Raw genomic sequence first — 21703 nt, forward strand, 5'->3', positions numbered from 1 at the left:
TTCATTCTGGAACTCCTTGAACTTTTCAAAGGATTCAGACTTGTGCCTCATTAGGTAGATGTAACCATATCTACTAAAGTCATCGGTGAAAGTAATGAAATACTGAAAACCACCTCTAGCTGTAGAACTCATCGGTCCACATACATCTGTATGTACTAGGGCCAATAATTCATTTGTCCTCTCACTTCGACCAGTGAAAGGCGTCTTAGTCATCTTGCCAAGTAAACAAGACTCGCATGTATCAAATGATTCGAAATCAAATGAATGTAGAAGACCATCTTTATGGAGCTTCTGCATACGCTTCTCATTTATATGACCTAATCGACAATGCCAAACAAAAGTGGGATTCAAATCATTAAGCCGAGGCTTCTTTGTATCAATGTTATAGATAGTTATATCCTCAAGATCCAATATATATAATCCATTTACTAATGGACAATTACCATAGAGCATACCATTCAAAAATATCGAACAACACTTGTTCTTTATTATGAATTCATAACCGTCTTCTTCCAAACATGAAGAAGAGATAATGTTTTTGCCCAAGGCAGGAATATAATAACAATTATTTAATTCCAAAACTAATCCTGAGGGTAGCGATAAGGAGTAAACGCCAACGGCCAACGCAGCAACTTTTGCACCATTGCCGACGCGAGCATCCAGTTCGCCTCTTGCACACTTCCTAGTCCTTTTCAGTCCCTGCAACGATTTGCAAGTATGAATCATTGATCCGGTATCAAATACCCATGAATCATCAGGACGAGTAGCAAGATTAATTTCAATAACATTTATACCTGAAGATGAAGTCTTACTTCCCTTCTTCTTTTTGAGTTCTTCCAAGTACAATTTGCAGTTCCTCCGCCAATGACCAGTCTTATGGCAGTGGTGGCAAGTGTCAGAAGCGGCAGGGCCAGCCTTGGACTTTCCAACAGGTTTAGGCTTAGAACTCGAGATCTCATCCGAAGTTTTAGCCTTGTCCTTGCGCTTTCTCTTCTTGCTATCCTTTTGAACCATCATCACATGACTAGAGCTCTTCTTAATGCTTTCCTCAGCAGTTTTTAGCATCCCATGCAATTCAGCCATGCTTTTCTCCATGCTGTTCATATGAAAGTTCAAAATGAACGGCTCGAAGCTCGCAGGGAGCGACTGGAGAATTACATCCGTAGCCAACTCAGGGCTAAGGGGAAAACCAAGTTTTTCCAGGCTTTCAATGTAACCAATCATTTTGATCACATGAGGACTGACTGGACTGCCTTCTGTTAACCTGCACGCAAACAAGGACTTTGAGGTGTTGTACCTCTCGGCCCGAGCTTGGTTCTCAAACATGCCTCGGAGTCCCACAATCATATCATGGGCATCCCTGTTCTCATATTGCTTCTGAAGCTCAGAGGACATACAGGCAAGCATGAGGCAGCTAACATCCAGTGAATCGTTGGTGTGCTTCTCATAAGCCCTCCGATCCGCGGCAGGAGCATTATCAGCTGGTTCATCAGGATAGGGGACCTCTAGAACATATTCCTTTTTCTCTTGTTTGAGAACAATTCTCAGATTTCTATACCAATCAATAAAGTTTGTTCCAGAAAGCTTCTCTTTTTCAAGAATCGATCGCAAATTAAAACTGGAAGTGTTACTAGCGGCCGGTGCCATGATCTACAACAGAAAATGCAGGTTCAGCACTATGCCTATGTGAATCTTCTATTAAACAATTTAACAAAAGATACTCCACTATATGTGTTTTCCCTCTAACAACATATAGAGGATCAAGATCCATATTCAACTAAGTTCTAGTGAGCTTTGGCATCACTGCTAGAAACTTAGTGACATAGGTAAGCAACGCCTTGCTAATCACATCCCTATGTGACTCTTGTTTGCTGGGTGGCATCGAATGCCCCGGCGCCCAACATCATGCCCCAAAGCCCAAAACCGTTTTGATAGCTTTATCAAGTAAACCAATACTATGCGTGTGGATGTCCGACATCCACTCTAACTGGTTAAGATAAATGATGGCACCCTGCTTTGGCAGACCTACCACACAATGATCAAAACCTTTGTAGGTGCAGCTATTGGAAGGGCATCAATTACTCTTGATTTTTCTGAGGGAAACTACTCTATCATGAAAATCATATCCACCACATATAAAACATGAAAGAATAGTATGACAGGAACATAAAAACATCACAGGCAATCATATTAACTGTGACATAGTATGGCCCCTTCACATGGTGATCTTCATCGCCACGGTTCCTGTCCTCCGGGTCATCATGCTTCAAATCTCCATGATCTTGTTCTAGTCTATTACACCTAATAGCACTAGATAAATTACATGAGAAGAAGCATCACAAGTCGACACGCAGGCCGTTATACAATAACATGACAGCCTTGGGCTGCAATTAACCATGACACGCAGGCCATGAAAAATTACACACATGCATCACATATCACAAGGCCATACCAGTCACAACATTCTCTGCAAAAACGAGTTAAGCGTAGAATCGAATTCTAATGTCGTGATGGGATCATGTTATTACAACAATCTATGCGTGTACGCAACGGCGGTCCCGAGTATCGAGCCAATTCCGAGTCATTCATAATGCCTCAATTTCCATTAGATCAATCCCATTGATCATCGCGTGAGGTTTTTCCAGAAACGATGACAGCACACACGACCTCGATCTGCTGTTCTCCCGACCATGTCGCGATGCATGCAGTTAGCCCCGATGGTGATTCCAGCCGGTAGGGGCAAGTCGCACGCAAAAACAGGTGGGAGATCGAGCTAATCTTTTTGGCTATGTGGTTTCATCGACTGGCATCTCATCCGATCTCTAATTCACCTAACCAACCGTGCATTGATCAATCCATCATATGAACTGATCAAAAACAATAGATCTAATCTATTTCTATCACATATCTTCTATATGTGACTGATCCAGATCGAAAACTACGCAGGATGGCTCTGATACCACTGAAGGGTGGCGGGTAGGCTACGCTAGCACAAAATAAATTTTCTCTACCGCATTCAACCAGGAAACCATGCGAGTAGGGGATCATGAATCGTTACCACTTGACGAGCAGTGCAGCGGAAGAAGAGTTGGAGCAGACCAATCCAACGTCGTGCGCGTCAAGTAGTCGATCGTCAACCTCGTCCCGAGCACGTCCCGAGCACCTTTCGAGTACTCGCGGGTACGTCCCGAGTACTCCCGGGCAGATCAGCACCGCAATAGTAGCAGCGCCTCCACGGTATCCACACGTACAAGGATGGAATCGCCGTGCGCCGGTGTGCTAGCACCGCGCGCCCGGCTAGGGTTTCGAAAGGAGTTCGGGAATAGGAGGCGGCTAGGGTTTCTGAAGAACACCATGCGCCTTGGCCCCTGCCTATTCTTATATAGAGCACGCTAATGGGCCTTTAATCAACATTAAAGCCCATTATGACTCTAAACCCTAATGGTCCTTTAATCAACATTAAAGCCCATTAGCAGATCCAATCCGCAAACTCGATCGCCTCTAGGGCATATTACCAACAAAACTGCCGCTGCAACTAGTCAGTATACCACCGGCCGTTAATGGCCTTCACCGGGAAGGCATCGCGATACTGCAGCCATATCTGGAAATTGATGCTCCCGAAACTAAGGGGCCTCTTCGTCCCCTCGACCTTGATCAACTTCGACTGGCAGCTGGCGAAGTGGAGGGCCACGAAGAAATCCGCCCTCCCTTCGCACCCCTCTGCCCGCATGGCCCACTCAAAGGTAGCCACACGGGCAATGGCGTTGGCGTGGAGCTGTGGAAGCTCCACGTAGAAGTGGCGGAGCACCTCTTCAAGCAGCGGCACTGAGGGAAACCCAGGCCCGCCTCGAAGAAGACTTCAAACACCATGACCTCGTGGGTCAGGGGCTTCGGGACCTCCTCGCCCAGTGAAGGCCGAGCAACAGCTCAGGAGGGAATCTTCCCCTCCCTAACCATCTGGTCGAGCACCTCGTCACCAATGATAGACGCTCCCAGCACAATGGTTTGTCGGGAGTGGCTTTTGCTGGCACGCTAGAGCTCCACTCCTGGCGGCGGCCCTATCAGCAGTGGGAAAGCTGGTGCCACCTGAGGGTCCCCCGCTGCTGCCACTCCGATCATCTCCCCCACCGCCTAAGTTTTGGCTTCACTCGGGGTACTCAAGTCCGCCATCGGAACCGCAAGAGGATGGCGAAAGGCGCTAGATTATGGGAGAGAAGAGTAGGGATCAAAGGAAAACTCGCATAAAGCAAAAGGCATCAAAGACAAAGGCAGATGAGAACGAGGAGTTGGCAAAAGGGTTGCTCTGGGCAAATCCCCCACCTACTACAAATAGGGAGCAACTTGCCACCTCTAAGTGGCAGGCGCATGCGCCGTCCTTTCGCCTGCCAGGCCAAAATCATGGGGAGCAAAACCGATTCCCTTTCCCCCCCAACGACAATACGACACGCGTCCCACGCCCCGCCTGATAGGGCAGGACTACACCTCTCCCCAGGGCGCATTCAATACCCCCTATCACCAACGTCATCCAACATGCTGTTCTATCACTCGGGTCAAACCGTCCCAGACAAGCCAAGTGATTCTTGAACCACGAGCCATCAACCACAAGCTAGGGACCGTTGAGAGCCCTACTCCGAAGGAACCGTGAGCCCAAGCGCTCCACTGGCCGCCCTCGCATGGGGCTACTATTCGAGGTTGTTATCAAGGACCGTCAACGCCCCCTTGGCTTAATCAGCTCAGCGTCCCAAAGGCGCAGCCTCTCAAAGCCTTCGCCTTTCGAAGCCCCGGCCTCCCGGAGCTTAGCCTCCCGAAGGCTCGGTCTTCAAGGCCTTGGCCTCCCGAAGCCTCCCCCATCTAAAGCACCGACCTTTTAGAGCTCAACCTCCCAAAGGCCGAGTCTCCAAGGCCATGACCTACTGCTACCCAGGCTGGCTTCTCGAAGGTTACTGGGTGAGTCATCAAGCCTTAGGAAAGATCTACCACAAGGGAAGAACCGGTCATACTTTGCCTGCGAGGAGGTGACCAGCATTAAATGCCTAGGCTAGTGGACGCTGCTCTGACACCCTGACATGATGGTACCTGCCCTGGCGCCCCTGACAGTGTGGCGCCGGGCCGCAGTTGACAACCGGCCCACCCCCCTTCAGGAGCATGCACCACGGTAATTACCATGGTGAATATTTATCTTTCGACTGGATAGAAGGTAGTTATCTAGGATAAGGCTCAGTAATTTGGCCGGGTCACGGATATTTGTACATTATGATAACTTGTACGCCGAGCGATGCATGGCCCTATAAATAGGAGGCCATAGTCCTCTATGCAAAAAGAGGGAACACAAAACAGTAAAAATATAAATGCATCACAGCGAACGTTGTGGTACTCCTTCCAGAGTGATATATTTTTCTATCATCAATATATTCGTGGTGTTCCTTCCTCTCAAACTTCGTCTCCAAGCTTGAGTCTCCTCCTTAGAAGAAACTCTCGCCGTACTTGCTAGGGCAAGACAACCTCTTGCTCCAACAATTACCACACATGCCTCCATAGATATCGAGCAGTATTTTACTGCCCTCTGCCTAAGTGATGCACTTCATCAAGATTTCGTTACCCCCCTTTCGGTAGAGCTTGCTGTTTACCAAAATATAGAGCTTGGATTTACGAGCAATATTCTCTGTAGACGCATCATCATCAGGGATGTCTCGACAGTTGAGGTAGGGTTGGTACGTAGTCATGCAAGTCGGGTCGCATTCGAGTAGTGCAGCAACCATGTATGCGGGTTCTACCTCGCTGACCTAGCTAGACTGCTGGTCAGGATGGGTAGCATCTGTTCGCTAAACTGTCGGGACAGATGGTTTAAGGAATTTCTCAATGAAGACTCCTACGAGTATAGGTGCTCGAGAAGAAGCGAGTCTAGCAAGTTCATTCACACTAAAGTTATCACTCCTTCTGATGTGCGTCACTTCTAGCACTTCGAACTTTTGCTCAAGCTTTCGTACCTCGAGTAAATAAGCTGCCATGTTGTCGTCTGAGCATTGTTACTCCTTTTGAACTTGGTTCACAACTAGCTGTGAGTCCCCTTTTCGCAAGAAGTCGTTTAATTCCAAGCGACATAGCTATAAGGAGCCCGTTTACTAGTCCTTCATATTCTACAACATTGTTAGAGGCTTTAAAATCTAATTGAATAAGGTACCTGAGTTCATCGCCCATTGGAGATTTGAGTATATTGCTAACCCTTGTACCCTGGAGCGTGAACAATCCATCAAAGAAGAGCATCCAATAATCTTCGTGGCCTTGCTTCTTCAGCACTTGTCCATTCTGCGATGAAGTCCGCTAACAACCCAGATTTCACACTCATGCGTGGTAGCTTACATCAAACTCATATAATTGTACCGCCCATTGCGCGATTCATCAAGTAGCTTCCCAATTGTGTATTACATCCTTCAGCGGGTACGTCGTCATGATGGTGATCATGTGCGCTTGAAAGTAGTGCCGTAATTTCTAAGAAGACATCAAGACTGCATATATCAGCTTCTGTACTTGCAGGTACCCTAGCTTAGCATCATGTAGAACATTGCTCACATAGTAAACAGGTTTCTAGACCTTGGCCTTTCACTCGGGACATTCCCGTTCGACCACCAGTACAGTGCTTACAACTTGTGGGGTAGCTGCAATATACAAAAATAGCTCATCCTTTTTGTTAGGTGGTGTAAGGATTAATGGAGACGATAAGTACCTTTTCAAGTCCTGGAAGCCACGCTCCGCTTCTTCCATCCACTCGAACTGATCTTGTTTCTTCAACAGCTTGAAGAAAGGCATCCCTCACTCACCCATCTTGAAGATGAATCGACTAAGAGCAACAATATAACCTGTCAATTTCTAGACCTCTTTTAGTGTTCGAGGTAACCGCATCTGGTCGAGAGCCTCAATTTTGCGTGGGTTGGCCTCAATACCTCGACTCGACACCAGGAAGCCAAGAAGCTTGCCGAACGGCATGCCAAACATGCACTTTTTGGGGTTTAGCATTATGCGATACTTCCTAAGGATTTTGAACATTTCTTTGAGATCGTCAACCAATGCATCGACGTACGCTTCTACATTGCGCCTGATTTGGGGTTGTAGACAGTTTTGAATACACCTTTGATATGTAGCACCAGCATTTTTAAACCGAAAGGCATCTTTACATAATAAAATACACCGAAAGGAGTAGTAAAAGCAGTTTTCTCCTCATCCTGTAATCACATGCTAATTTGGTGATAACCTGAATAGTCATCTAGAAAACATAACAACTCATAGCCTACCGTAGAGTCGACGATCTGGTCAATGCGTAGGAGAGGAAAGGGATCCTTGGGGCAAGCCTTGTTGAGGTCGGTGAAGTCGACGCACATTCTCCATCTGCCAATGGCCTTCTTGACGAGGACAGGATTCACGAGCCACGTAGGATGACATACTTCTCGAATGAAGCCCGCCTTTAGGAGCTTATCGACCTCCTCCTAGATGGCATGCTTCCTGTCCTCTAAAAATCTTCGCTACTTTTGGACCACAGGTTTGGCATCAGATTTAGCAGCCAGCATATGCTCGATCACCTCCCTAGGGACATCAGGCATATTGAACGGTTGCCATGCGAACATATCCTGATTTTCCTGGAGGAAGGTAATGAGCTTGACTTCCTATTTGGGGTCGAGGTTGTCCCCAACCTTAACCATCTTGGATGGTTCAGACAGGTCGAGGGGCACTACCTTCATGTAACCATCAGTCTTTTTGTTCCTGACGCCATCGTGGGCCTTACCTCTGGCGTCGTCAGATTTGATAGCACCAACAAGAATAACGAGCATGGAGTCTTTGTCTTCAACAATACCTTGCTGCCTTCGATGCTTAGAATTTGTGTCCTTAGGAGCGATTTCCACTCGACTGAAGTGTTCGACTATATCCAGGCTTTGCTTGTCACATCTGACCACTGCAGACTGATCTCCTTTAACTGTAATAGCCACATTAGGACCCGGGATCTTAGGCACTTGGTAGGCATAGTGAACTACTGCCATAAACTTGCTCAGCATTGGGCGGCCTAAGATCACATTGTACACCGCTCGAAGCCCGCGACATCAAAGGTTAGCTTTCTTGTGCGAAAGTTGTTGGGCGTGCCAAACGTGACTGGCAGCTCGATCTGGCCAAGAGGCATGGTTGATGAGTTGAGAGTTGCCATGGAAAGTCATGACTTTAGTCTTAAGCTCTAACCTCTGGATTCCCATCTTATCGAAGGTTTTGGAGAAAATGAGGTTGAGTGAACTACCTCCATCGACCAGAGTTCTCGAAACCTTGATGTTGTGTATGGTCGGCTGAACTATGACTGGGTATCGACCAGGATGTGGTACCACGGCCGGATGATCAGTTTGATCAAAGGTGATCGGCTGTTCTGACCACTTGAGATACCAAGTGGGCCCAGTTAGGGCTAGGTTAACTTCTCGCTCGACCGCCATGTACTATCTCTTGGACTCATACGTAGTGGATCCTTTGAAGATGTGCGCCAAGCTGTGGTCAGCCTCGTGGAACTGTGGCTCGTCACCCTCAACATTAGGCTTAACTCGCTTACTACCATGCTCAGCATTTGCCTTGATTTTCTCATCAAATTTCTTCATGAACACACAGCACTCATCAAAGACATGCTGGTTGCTCCGATGGATGGGGCACCGCTTTCCACCACCTCGAATGAGGCCTTTATTGTTCCCAGTGTTGTGCAATTTGCTCTTATCGACCACGGCTATAGTCGTATCGGGACCCTTGCACTTGTCACCGGGTTTGTTCTTCTTTTCTCTGTTCTTTGAGGACTTGGGTTTGTCCTTGCTAGATTGGTTGTTTTTAGCACGTATCTATGCTTTTGCTCATTTTGTGCACTTGTAGGCCAACTCGAAAAGCTCTTTGACCGTGTGCATCTTCTGAGTAGCGATATTTCCACGCAAGTCCATGTCCTGAACACCTCGTTTGAAGGCGATAATTACCATTCATCTGAGATGTCCAATATCGTGTTATGTTTGTCGCTGAACCTACGGATGAAATTTCAAAGATATTCGTTGTCGCCATAGTGCAGCTGGTGGAGGTCGTTCTTTGTTCCCGGGTGTTCGAATGTTCCTTGAAAGTTGGCTATGAATTGAGCCTTGAGTTCTGCCCACGAACGAATTGAGTTGGGCAGCAAATTTAGCATCCAGGACCTTCTGGGTCCATCAAGGGTGGTTAACAGGTAATTGGCCATTACTCAATTGTCACCGCCAGCTGCTCAAATTACGGTGGTGTATATCTACAACCACTGGTTGGGATTGATCATCCCGTCGTATTTCTGGATCGGGCCTGCTTTGAAATTCTTGGGCCACCGAATCAACCAGTGTTCGCGTATGAAAGCCTCGCAGCCCCTGTCAAACTCTTTAGGAGGAGGTGGTGGAGGACTACCATGCCTGTCTCTTCGAGCGGGGGAATCATATTGACCATCTCATCTTCATAGAGTACTAACAGCGGTTTTCGATCATCATACCTAGATCACACCTGTTGTGAGGGACACGATTCCTCAGATCTTCCTGATGCCCACGCCTATGGACAAGGCAGCTACAGTTTGGCCCACAGTATCATTTTTGGGCTCGACCACCTGAACTTCTCATCTGGGATTCCCCTACTTGAGAGCTTTCTCGCCCATGGCTCCTCGAGCCAGGATAGTTTCGACTAGGGGGCCTGGAGTTGCGGGGATTGTTTGCTCGAGCGACTTGATTCTGAGCCGCATCGAGGAGGATCTTGACTTGATTGACCATGGGAGTCAGTGGATTTGCCGGATCTAATTCTATAAGGGATCTGAGAATCAGATGAGCTCCTTGCATGTTAGCATCCGGAGTACTGAATATGTCACTACCGAGGCTCGGTTACGGTCGAGCCGATGAAGCCTCATAATGACTGTTCGAGGTAGCTTGTCCCTTAAGCAGTGGGCTGTCGCGGGTGTTGGTACACCCACTGGATGTCGTCGAGAGAGGCCAGGAGGCATCTGCCTTCCCATGGTCCGCCAGTGGAGGGCCGTGTCAGGTGCACATACGGCTCTAGATGGGGATGTTTCGAGTGGTAACTCAGCACCAATACCGTCGGCATCGACTGTTGTCACTGGATCTCCAAGGATTTCTGCGTTGTTATCGACCACGGTGTTTGGATCTACTGCCATTGGCTCAGCCGATGGGGGGTCGTCGCCTCTAGCCATAAACATGAATCGGTTTGTTTGGCTGCTCTGGCTAGCGTTAGAGTCACCATCGCCACCCTCGTCACTGTCAGTGTCCATGCTGTGGAGAACATTAGGCTCCGTGGGATCCCACTAGAGATGTCCCACCTCGCGGTACGCATCCAACGAGGGTACCGGTGTGGATCTATCCATCTTGATTGTCCCAAGAGAAAACCATAGTTCCAAAGATGATTTTGAGTCGACAGAAGTGGACTCAAAGACGTCTGCCTTTGACTCAAAGCAGTCGTAGAAGCCGGTGTTGCAAAATTTGACGCAAGAGTCTGAGACATGATTAATCCTTCGAAATAGAAGAAGGCCCCTACCTGGCACACCAACTGTCGAAGATTAGTTCCCGACAATATGTTCGTAAATTGACTAGGTACCTTCGAGGGTAGGAATTAATCACGAAGCGAGACAGAACGATGTATACAGGTTCAGGCCTCCGATTGGAGTAATACCCTACGTTATGTGGGGGTGTTGCTGCCTTGTATTGATGATCTCGAGTAAAAGCAAGGTGGCTAATACTACTACAAGGAGTTGATTGGATCTAATCTATCCTAGGGCTAAAGTTGTCGAGTAACTCCTCCGTTGTTGTCTTTCGAGCTGCTCATTGTTCCTTGTTTGTTGTTCTCCTCCCCAGCCTTTCCGCCTTATATAGGGGTGAGGTACCGACTCATATCCAGCCGTAGTCGATAGGGAGTTGTCTTCTTTGATGTCCAAGTAGATAGATCTATTTTGAATACAGGTCGTATCGATTTGGGTAACCAATCTAAACCTTCTCTGTATGTACTTCCTTGATTCTGGGTGTATTAGGTACCGCTAATTTGGTTCCATGATATCTGGAGCAACCGAATATGTGTTGTATATACCCTGTCTGTATATGATGTACTCTTTATGTGAATATACCCAATAGTTAGATATTTGACAAAACCAGTTGCTTATTTCAGTGAGAAATTAAGTGGGTCAAGTCTAAATTATTCTACATATGATAAAAAATTGTATGCTTTAGTTCGTGTGCTTGAAACTTGACAACATTATCTATGGCTCAAAGGATTTGTTATACATTCTGATCATGCATCATTAAAACATATTAGAAGTCCAGCTAAACTGAATAAATGACATGCTAAATGGGTGGAATTTATTGAGTCATTTCCATATGCCATAAAACATAAGAAAGATAGGGACAATGTGATTGCTAATGAGATTTCTAGACGTTATACCATGTTATCTCAACTTGATCATAATATTTTTAGTTTAGAGACTATTAAATACTTATATGCTACTAACTTAGACTTTAAATAAGTGCTTGAACATTGTGAAGAAGAGAAAACATGAAATAAATATGTGTTGAACGATGGTTTGCTCTATCATGCTAACAAGCTATGCATTCCAGCTAGATCTATTCGTCTTTTGTTGTTGCAGTAAGCGCATAGAAGAGGTTTGATGGCATATTTTGGAGCAAAGAAGGCTGAATATGCGCTGGACTTCTTTTGGCCAAAGATGAGACGCGACATCGAACGCTACGTGTCACGCTGCATTACTTGCAATAAAGCTAAGTCCCGCTTAAATCCACATGGTATTTACATGCCTCTTCATGTTCCTAGTGTACCTTGGGAGAATATTTTTATGGATTTTGTTTTAGGTTGTCTAGGACAAAGAGGGGGAGGGATAGCATATTTGTAGTTGTGGATCGATTTTCTAAAATGGCACATTTTATACCTTGCCACAAGAGCGATGACACTACAAACATAACTGATTTGTTTTTCAAGGACATCGTTCGCCTACATGGAGTGCCTAATACAATTGTCTCAGATCGTGATGAAATTTTTTGAGCTACTTTTGGAGATCACTTTAGAACAACTTGGGGACAAAACTATTGTTTTCTACTATATGTTATCCCTAAACTGATAGACAAACAGAGATCGTTAACTTCACACTATCCACTATGTTACAGGCTACTTTAAAGAAGAATTTAAAGATGTGAAAAGAGTGTTTACCTTATATTGAATTTTGTTACAGCAGGTAGTGTATGATTTTCATCCCTGTCCTCCTATTGATTTACTACTTTTGCCCACCTCTGAAAAACTTAATTTGGATGATAAGAAGCATGCTAACTTTATTCTTAAGTTGCATGAAACAACTAAAGAGAATAATAGAGCGTATGACTTAGAAGTATAGGATTGCTGGAAGTAAATGTAGAAAGAAAATAAAATTTGAACCGGTGATTTAGTTTGATTGCATTTGAGAAATGATATGTTTCTAGAATTAAGAAAATCAAAGTTGATGCCTAGAGCTAATAGTCCGTGTAAGATAATTGAGAAAATAAATGACAATGCATACAAATTGGACATACTTGCAGATTTTGGGGCTAGTCCCAAGCTTAACATTTAGATTTTAAGCCATCCTTGGGAGAACAAGATGAGCTTGAGTCTAGGATGAATCTAATCCAAGAGGGGAGGATGATGAGGATATCACTCCTTCGGATACGTTCAACAACTACTCCTCAAAATATGCAAGGACCAATAACAAGAGCATGTGCGAAACAATTAAACCATAAGGTAAACTAGTTCCTCGCTGTTCATGCTTTCTTGGATGGGTTGCTACTAAATTCTTATCATATTTTGTTTCTTAGGAATATGGGAGAGACATCACAAGCTCACTTGGACATCATCTCTCGAAGGTCAAATCTACTCGGACTCAAAGTAGACCTCTAGTTAGACTCCAAATTCAGTTTGGAGTCTGAGGATAGCACGTCAAATAAATGGACATATTTTTCACATACGGAGTCTAATTGAGGTGTTCTTGGACTTGCTGGAAAGCTTATGACAAGACATTTTCAATAGATCTGGTCTCACCCTTATATTCATTCTAGATTAATCAGAGTTGATGAAATAAAGTGCTGCTTCATTGTTGTGGGTCTTGTAAGCATGTCAGGGTTGGAGTCCAAGTTGTGTATACCTCCCACCACAGCTGTACAACCCTAGGTTGATCTCCTCATATCCCCCTATATATATATAGTAGTTGTCATAGTTTAGGCTCGGATTTTACTTAGGTTATTCCGTTTTAGACAGTTTCATTGTATATCGATTTGTGGAACCCCAACTTCAAGTTACTCCTTGGTAATTAGCAATATTGAGATTGTATCTATCGTGTTCTTTCTTATATTCTTGTTTTGCTTGCAGGAAAAACCTTCTTGGTGAGGTCAACTGTGTTTTGATATGGTTCATGAAAATATGGTGTAGTGGTGTAATTGTTACGAGGGTTCCTGATCTGTTGCCTTTGGATCATTAACGTCAAAACTCCACTAAATTAACTTATCATATTACCTTTCAGAAGATTGGCAACACTCCCATCACCTATTATACTTAAGGTATAATGAGATTAGCTGTGGTAGCTAGGCCTATTGTTATAATCCAAAGCCGAGTAGTAGATGTTAAAACCTGTGGTAGGGGTTTAAGCCAATGGGAAGGCATGTAGCAGGGTAGGCAGACAAAGGGAAGCGGTTTTAAGAAGCTTAGACATGATTGTAGATATAACATCACTTTGTGGCTAGAACTACAACTAGATGCTATTTGGTTATAACCCTTGGATGCTTGTATTATTGTTTATCTTTATCATCCATACCATGCTTACCTTTACTTATATGCAATATTCCATGCTTAGAATGTCTTGATTGGATGCATTAGAACTGTCTAGGGATGTTCATTTGCTAGTCTTTGTGGATTCGATTGAACCTTGTAATAATCTAAGAGAAAAGCTACAACTGACATCATGCACTTGCATTTTTACAATTTGGGTGCATAGAAGTCACCAGCAGCTATGAGGGGAGATGTGGAATCGTAAAGGATCCAGTTAAACTAGCAAGTATGTTGCTCGGTGGTGGCGCCCCATTGACGATGGGCGGAATGTTCTTCGGCTCGTGTGCAAGTCTTGGCCTTGGCTTTTGATCTGTATGGGAGTTGTCCCCGCCACTCCCCCCCCCCCCCCCCGCCATGTGTCTCCTGCTCTGTTGTGTGCTTTGTGCTCGAGTTGTTTGTGTTGCGTTGTTCTTGCAAGTTTTGATGCAATCCATGGATTTGGCACACCTTAATGAGAAGTTCAGGTCGCCTCCGCGCCTACCGTAATATTCTTGAAAAGAAAAGTTGGTGTTTATATTGCCTTTGTGCCTGCTCCCACGTTAACTAATTAGCTTTGGCCCGTTGGTTAAGGTCTATAACAACAATTGTAAAGCAAAAGGACGCATATCTTTTTTTATCGACGTAGTTCCAATCCACCGCGTTCGCACCTGCCCATGTGTGCAGACGGTATTTTCTGTATCCAGGATTGCTATGATGGGAATTCATCTAGAGTGCAATTTCTTACTGAACCAATTAGGGTACAAGGGATTGTGCATGATAGAGTTCTGGAGGCCTGTCTGCATACTGTTGATTTGATTAATCTACTATCCCCTATTTTTCATCCAAACTACTATTGAAATAAAACAGAGATTACTAGCTGCGCACCCAATATATACACATATTTGCTGGTTAATTTCTGTAAATAAAGGGTGAACCATATATTTGTTGCTTAGTTGTTGTACCCTTAAACATTAGCCAAACACATATATGTCGACTAGGGTTTATTAGTTGGCGCATATCATCACACCATTGATGTAGGCCCATTGAAATATATATATCATCACATAACATGCATGAATTGTGAAGAAATTGTTTCTGTCAAATATTTATACTCCATGAGATCTAGATCTCATATGTAATTCCAACCTTGAGTAGTTGGCCCCGTGGAATGGATAACATCTTCTCTCCATTCCTTGAGTTTTTCCTTAGGAAGCTGTAGATGTAGTTCACAATAATCTTCTTTAACAGGTTTGAATGAGTCTTGGCTACCACTTCACTCTCCCCAACTATATAAATAACACCATTGTCCACCTCGCGTTGGATGATTTTTTGATCTTCCTCAATCTTCAACATCTCTTCTAGGTTCATTTTCCCTGTCTGTTATGAATAAGGTATATGATTAGCAAACCCTCATATGAGAACATATAATCGATAATAAGAAACTTTCTGAACTAACAAAACCATTCATGTAATAAGAATCTGTCACCTGGAATTGTGCCAATCTACTACTGCTCATATTAACTGGATGCATTGTGAGCTCCGAGAAGGATTGGACTGGTGTAAGCATTTCCTCAGCATAGATGGCATGTCCTGAGGGCTTCTCCCAAGAAAAGCTGTCAATGCGAGCGCTATGGTAGATAATCTTCAATGGCTCACCTACTCCGTAGAGGTTGATGTCCCGGACATAGTATTGAAGATACTCAACTAAGATACTGACGAAATCGTTGGCCATCTCGAGCGTGTCACGGTACCCATACCGCGCCACACAACGGAACACCATGAACTCTTTGGGCTCCAATTGTCGGAAGAGGAAGCGCTCCGAGACATCAACATGGGGGATTGGCAAATGCTTCACTGTGATGAAGACAATCACTGAGGGAATGGTAGGGATCTTCTCAATGAGATGAGGGAATATGGGCGGTATGCCTTGCACCAACTCGGTGTAGAAGAGCCCTAATCCTGGAACCCTCTTTAGGTCCCGATGCTCAAGGAGATCTTTCACCTCATCACGTGTCACACTATGCTCAAGCTCATACTTGTACCGTTTGACATGGACATAGTGCCACACAATCATAATCACCATTAGAACCGCTGACATGGCCAATGGAACGTAGGGTCCATGGGTGAACTTATATAGAACTGCAGATGTGTAGATAGACTCCGTTGACATGAAGACAATGAAGAAGACAGCTATCCACCAAATGCTTACTTTCCATACGAGGAGCATCACTATTGTCATCAAGAGAGTTGTGATGACCATCACAAGGACCACACAAATTTCTGCTCGGACAGATTCATAATAGAAACATAGTAAGCATCGTCTGTAAGTTGGTGTCTATATTTGTTGCTGATAAACATATATTTGTTGGTGTGAGAATATAAAATGAAGCAGTCAAAAATCATTATGAACCGATTTTTAGATTTCTTACCATGTGCTTTGGCAATGAAACCAGTTGTCCTGAAGCTTAGAGTGACTACACAAGCAGATATGCAAAGGAAGATGTTCACTTCAGGGGAATACAACTGCCCTGAATAACGCCTTGATGTATGTAGTAGCTTAACTTTCGGGAAACAGTTAAGTGCTTGTAAATGTGACATCGTTGCAAAGGCACACGAGATCATAGCTTGGCTTCCGATGACTGATGTAATGAGAGCGAGGACGAAAGTTGGCCAAAACAAAGAGCCTACATACAAGAGAATATCCACTTAGATTTGCAATGAAAAACTAAGAAAATAATAGCTGGATACCTTTTTATGGTTACATACTTGGAATCGAATTGAAGAAAGCGTTAGATATATCCATGTTCATGTGTTCCCTCAGGTATGCTGCTTGCCCAATGTAGGTGAGCAACACCGAAGGTAATAAGCCAAAGGTGAAGCTCAGCTGAAAGACAAAAGAGAATTTAAGTTTCTTATTTCTACGATAATGATGTTTTGTACTATACTTATTTAAATAATGAAAACAGTTAAACTTTATTAGTTCTAACTAGTTATCCATACTCATAATCAGGAGAAGGTATTAAAAGCATAATGATGTTAAATTGTAGCACACTGCATGCATAGTCACTAGCTAGATCATATTTCTTTCCCTTTCCCTCAGACCTAGCTACCCCGTCAAAGTCGATGAAAAGAATTTAATAGGCAAATCCACACATAACGTATATTTTTCTGTTTGAAATCAGAAGAATTGGAAAATGTTTCTTTAGTTATAGAAAATATAAAAATAATCCTGTACCTGGATCGATCTGATGCTGAAGTATCCCAGATCAGCAAAAAGAGCTTCTGTGCCTGTCAAATGTTAAGATATGCAAACATTAAGTTTTTAACAATAACTTGCTCTTTTCCACATAATATTGTGACAGTTTGATTTGTTTTCCAGTTTCAGTTAAAGATGGGGTTGGACAGCTGGTAATCTTCAGGAAGGGAACTAGTGTCATGTGAGAGAAAGAGGAAGAAACTGACGATGATGTACTTGTTAATTGCATTGTGGACAGGCCATTCTTGTTTAAAATTTAGCTATCACAAACAGTTTATGCTGATGCCACTTCAGTGTCGGACACTGCTGGATTTGTGTGCAGAAAAAGGTACGAAAGAAACTACAACGAGGCTTTGATTCTGTGCTAATTTAGTGTAAAAATCCGAAGAAAAAAATAGTGTTCGTGTTCAACAACATGCACCGTTGTGTGGAGCCAAATCCTCTTGTCGTACGTCTCATTGTTTGCTACCACAGTTCTTCAGTGTTTTTTCCCTGTGCTATTAATTAAACTTATGCAGCTTTGTCTTCTGGTCGTTTGAATCTTTCTCTGCTTAGTAAAATGGCTAGCGAAGCTTTTGCATGTTCGCACAATTAACAAAATGTAAATGTGGTAAAAAAATGTACTACATTAGTATTTGCCAGATAACGTAGGCCTACCTGTGAAGCAAAGGAGAATTTCACCCAGTGAGACCCATCCTTTCTTTTTGTTCCTTCGGAAATAGTCAATGATATATTTCGGGTTGAAAGCCTTCAAGGTGCCAATATCGTACTTGACCGTGTTGTAGATACCAATACCTGCGATGAGGAGCAGCCACACAGCAACCACCGGTGCAAATGTGTAACCAATTTTGTCTGTCCCAAAGCGTTGGATCGCAAAGAGCACCACTAGAATCGCCACGGTGATCCATACCATTTCATCTGTTCAGAACTAAACGCATCAGAAGTAAACTCTAGATGCTGGGCAATGCATGTCCTTTTCTGTATGCATAAGATTTTTTGTAAAAAAGAAAATCTGGAACATGTATTGGAGTAGTTTGATTGACCGATTCAATCACAGTCAACTTTTGCAGTTAACTAGTTTGGGGTGCACTGTCTGCGAGATTTCCTCAGGAGAAAAGTAGGCACTGAAATTGGTGCCACAAGTACATATATGCATATATAGAGAGGTGACTATTTGCAGCATCTAAGGACACGTTATATTTCCTGAATTCCAATGGTATATCCAAGATTAGTTAAATAAGATCACTCGACTAAACAAGCAAAATATGTATTCTACTATGTGTCTTTCTATTACTCTAGCTACCTGTTGTCAGATGAGGGGCTCTCAATTTCAGGCCGTTGACCGCCGCCAGTACTGAGCAATTTAAACATGCAAAGTCATGTCAGGTCATACAAATGCGGCGAACAATTGTTTTCGTAAGCATCTATCATGTACACAAATACATCTATTTACAGTACCAGATATTGGAGGGGTTAGCATGCAGTCGCTGATGGCCAGCGCTGTCGCAAGGATGGTGAGCAAGAATAGCGAAATCTTTGCTGCCTTGCTCGTCTCCAGCAGGTTCTTCATCCACTGAGCTCTCCTAAGTGTCGCCGACGGCTTTGTGTGATGTTTGTGCCGTGACACGAGCTCATCTTCGGCCTGTTGGTTCGGGATCAGGCACACCTTTGCGTACCGCGAGATCAACGAGTAGAGAGCAAACGTCCCACCTGACAAAAAACGAAACAGCAGCTCCATGTCAATATCTCATCAGTCTCTACATATGTAAGGTTTTTCCGTTCAGCTTGACCTCGATGGCGATATGCCATCTAATGCTTGACGACTAGATCAAAATGAGTGAAACTTGAGCCTGAAAGGCCGGCCGTGACCACGGCGCACGCACCGTCACCCTCGTCGTTGGCGTAGAGGGCGATGAAAACAATCTTGATCATGGTGAAGAGCACGAAGCTGTAGATGATGATGGAGAGGACGCCGAGGACGTCGTCGGGCTGGCCGACGCCTTTCTTGAAGGTATTGGAGTACACGTACAGTGGCGACGTGCCGAGGTCAGCGTACAGGATCCCCACGCACTGGAACGCCAGCCTCATCGTCCGGACCCAGCTCTCCTGTAGACAGTACACATGAATGAACCGATTGTAAGGTCGAGAAAGACGCATATGTAAGTGAATAGCGTAGCATGCTCATCTACAATGTTCATGAACACAAAAAATCGAGAAGATCTAGCCAGCCCATCTATGTATACCTGTCCATGGTGGCTGCCGTGAGCTGGCCTCGTGGCGTCGCGGTAGAGCGAGTCCTGCCGCAGCACGTCAATCGGCTGCAGCTCCAGCTCCAGGTCGCCGCTGTGAGGGACGATCTCCAAGCTACCCCCTCTACTGGCATGCGCCATTATCTTCCCAACAGCATCTTCCTCCGTGAAGTGGCGTGCCATGCAGCTATATAACCACCTTTCTACGGCGGAAAGGCTCACCACCTCACGCTGTCCTTTTATAAGCAGCTGTGCCTGTAATGTGCAGTGCGTGGCTGTTTGCTTCGCAGCTGCTCGTGTCACCCCTTTAGGTGCCTTTTATAACCAACCTACCTAGCTTGTGTATCGCGTGTACTGGTTTTTTACCGACTTTACGGCGTCGTCGCAGCTTCGGAACTTCTTGCTTCTTGAAAGAACTCTGATTAAAACTTATTTGCCTTGGCAGCCTTGCTAACTACATGCTGCCATCGTTCAATTTTCCTTGATTTCCATTTATCACACACCGTCAATCTTGACTCGCCACTAATCCTTAAATCGGAACGTGGAAGTCGAGCGCTGCGCATCCGGTGACGGCAGTTTGAGGCGACGTGGCCGTCTCTTCGACCATGCATGGTTGGACTGAGTGAGGGATCGGAACTGAATCAGGACTTGAAAATTTTTGTCAGCTCGCGCGTGGGCGCGTGGCCCATTTGGAGCATCCATCGCTTTCAAGACGCGTTACTGATTCGACGCTTCATACACGCTAACTCCATGGTTCAACAAGCCCGCGTGCGAGATACGATCTGCCGCTGCTGTGGACTTTTGGATACAAGCCTGCGTGTTTGCATACGTGCTGCCGTGCTGTATTGCCTAAAATTGATACACTTTGGAAGTTAATGGTCAAAATTACCTATCGGATCGCTTGTCTCCCAAGAATCTTATCATTTCTGGAATTTCTAAACATCATACTATTTCTGAACAAACACGCGCGCGGAGGGAGGGAGAGAGAGAGAGAGTTTTAGGTTGACCTGTGTTGAGATCATGGTCCTAATTTAACTTTCTTTTTTAATCACAGTATGTACCTTGAAAGCAAGTAATACAAAAAAAGAGTGTCGACAATCTTTATATCTGTTAATGAGCACATGAGTCCTGCAGATGCAACTAAACCAGGTACAACTGCAGTGGATAATGTGACCTTTGCTTCCGGAATATCAGAACTTTCTAAGGCTTAACGGCTTTTCTCTCTTATCTAGATGAGCAATTTTTCTTTGTACACAGGTATACTATTAGATGTCGAGCTTGTTCAAAACGTGGCCTGTTCCTGAGTTGACAAATAATCTGTCAAAAGATTGTTAATAGGCGGAGAAATGTAACATACAAGGGACAACAGAAACAACCAAAACGATGACTCCTGACCTACCCAAATATTAACAAGAAAATGACATCGTGAAAATAATTCAATGTTATGTCTCAGAACTCAGAAGAGTTCCTGCTGGTATGACCTAGTGAAAGAAAAGAAGTCAAACAAATTAGTCCGTCCAGTCCGTATACGGAACAAAATGTACACCACATATTAGTATTTATCTGTAGAACTTTCTCCATGACCGAGTCAGTTGTGATTGATTTGTTGCATGTCCATGAACATTGGTATAGCTACTTTTCAAATTTGAAGTTGTGATTGATTTTGTATGTCCATGCACAATGGGATACTATTTCAACACAAAGGATCGATACACCTGAAGGAACATTTTTAAAGTAAACAGTTCCATTAAAAATACTAACTGTTGAAATTTTCATAATAACATCGTACATCTGGGTCACTTGGCGGTCCATTTGAGTTGTGGAGCAATTTCTGCGAACCTTCTCATACATTTTCTGTGCTGTCTGTATCACAATTTGTACAAAGTATCGATAAAATTTATACGCTCACGGATCTGCCTTTGATAACATTTTTTTTATAAAAAAAAGCCTATTCTACGCTCTCAATGTTTTTTGGTTGTCCGGATGTGAGGATCGGTGACGTCATAAGAGACGAGTGAATTAGAATACTTAGAAACTAATAGTTTCAAAAACTTTACAAGATAAATCTATTTTAATTTCTATCTAAATGTAATCTAAATTTATCTAGTATCTCTATTCTACCGCTCAAAAAGTTTGCAAATTATATCCAATCCTAGGAAAATACTATAGGAAAGTAAATGCATAAAGATAGATTGTAAAAATGTAAATGCGAAAGTGCAAAGACGGTAGAGAAAGCAAACTCGGGATAAGAGATTTTTATCCTATGGTATCGATGGCATGAATGCCACTCGTAGTCCACATTGGAGCTCCACCAAGGATATTCTCTCAGTTGGCATGCGCTAACGGC

The 21703-nt window shown here is 44.1% G+C and overlaps 2 protein-coding genes across 3 annotated transcripts; both read right to left on the reverse strand.

Annotated features, from left to right (window-relative positions):
- Positions 1-567: 567 nt before the first annotated feature.
- On the reverse strand, positions 568-1090 carry LOC133911136 (uncharacterized). The gene is made up of 2 exons (XM_062353338.1): positions 795-1090; positions 568-699 (listed from the first exon to the last, which is right to left on the reverse strand). The coding sequence occupies exons 1-2, from the start codon at positions 1081-1083 to the stop codon at positions 683-685; spliced, it is 306 nt and encodes a 101-aa protein (XP_062209322.1). The 5' UTR covers positions 1084-1090; the 3' UTR covers positions 568-682.
- A 13488-nt stretch (positions 1091-14578) lies between these two features.
- Positions 14579-19731, reverse strand: LOC133912809 (probable potassium transporter 16). 2 transcript variants are annotated; one of them, XM_062355722.1, is made up of 10 exons: positions 19351-19731; positions 18991-19213; positions 18566-18817; positions 18411-18461; positions 17765-18025; positions 17087-17139; positions 16618-16735; positions 16281-16535; positions 15338-16131; positions 14579-15228 (listed from the first exon to the last, which is right to left on the reverse strand). In XM_062355722.1, the coding sequence occupies exons 1-10, from the start codon at positions 19537-19539 to the stop codon at positions 14974-14976; spliced, it is 2451 nt and encodes an 816-aa protein (XP_062211706.1). In that variant the 5' UTR covers positions 19540-19731; the 3' UTR covers positions 14579-14973. The 2 variants fall into 2 exon arrangements, with proteins under 2 accessions (XP_062211706.1, XP_062211707.1); XM_062355723.1 differs by lacking the exon at positions 19351-19731 and having other exon boundaries at positions 18898-19031.
- Positions 19732-21703: the final 1972 nt, after the last annotated feature.

Source organism: Phragmites australis, chromosome 3 (assembly GCF_958298935.1).
Source record: "Phragmites australis chromosome 3, lpPhrAust1.1, whole genome shotgun sequence".
Taxonomy (NCBI): domain Eukaryota; kingdom Viridiplantae; phylum Streptophyta; class Magnoliopsida; order Poales; family Poaceae; genus Phragmites; species Phragmites australis.

What these genes read in the sequence shown, in the direction of transcription:
- LOC133911136 (XM_062353338.1), bottom strand. Translation starts at nt 1,083, where the DNA reads ATGGCTGAATTGCATGGGATGCTAAAAACTGCTGAGGAAAGCATTAAG.
- LOC133912809 (XM_062355722.1), bottom strand. Translation starts at nt 19,539, where the DNA reads ATGGCACGCCACTTCACGGAGGAAGATGCTGTTGGGAAGATAATGGCG. An exon ending in ACGGCAGCCACCATGGACAG is followed by an intron (nt 19,214 to 19,350) that starts GTATACATAGAT and finishes TACTGTCTACAG; the next exon opens with GAGAGCTGGGTCCGGACGAT. An exon ending in TCAGCATCAGATCGATCCAG is followed by an intron (nt 16,736 to 17,086) that starts GTACAGGATTAT and finishes TTTGTCTTTCAG; the next exon opens with CTGAGCTTCACCTTTGGCTT.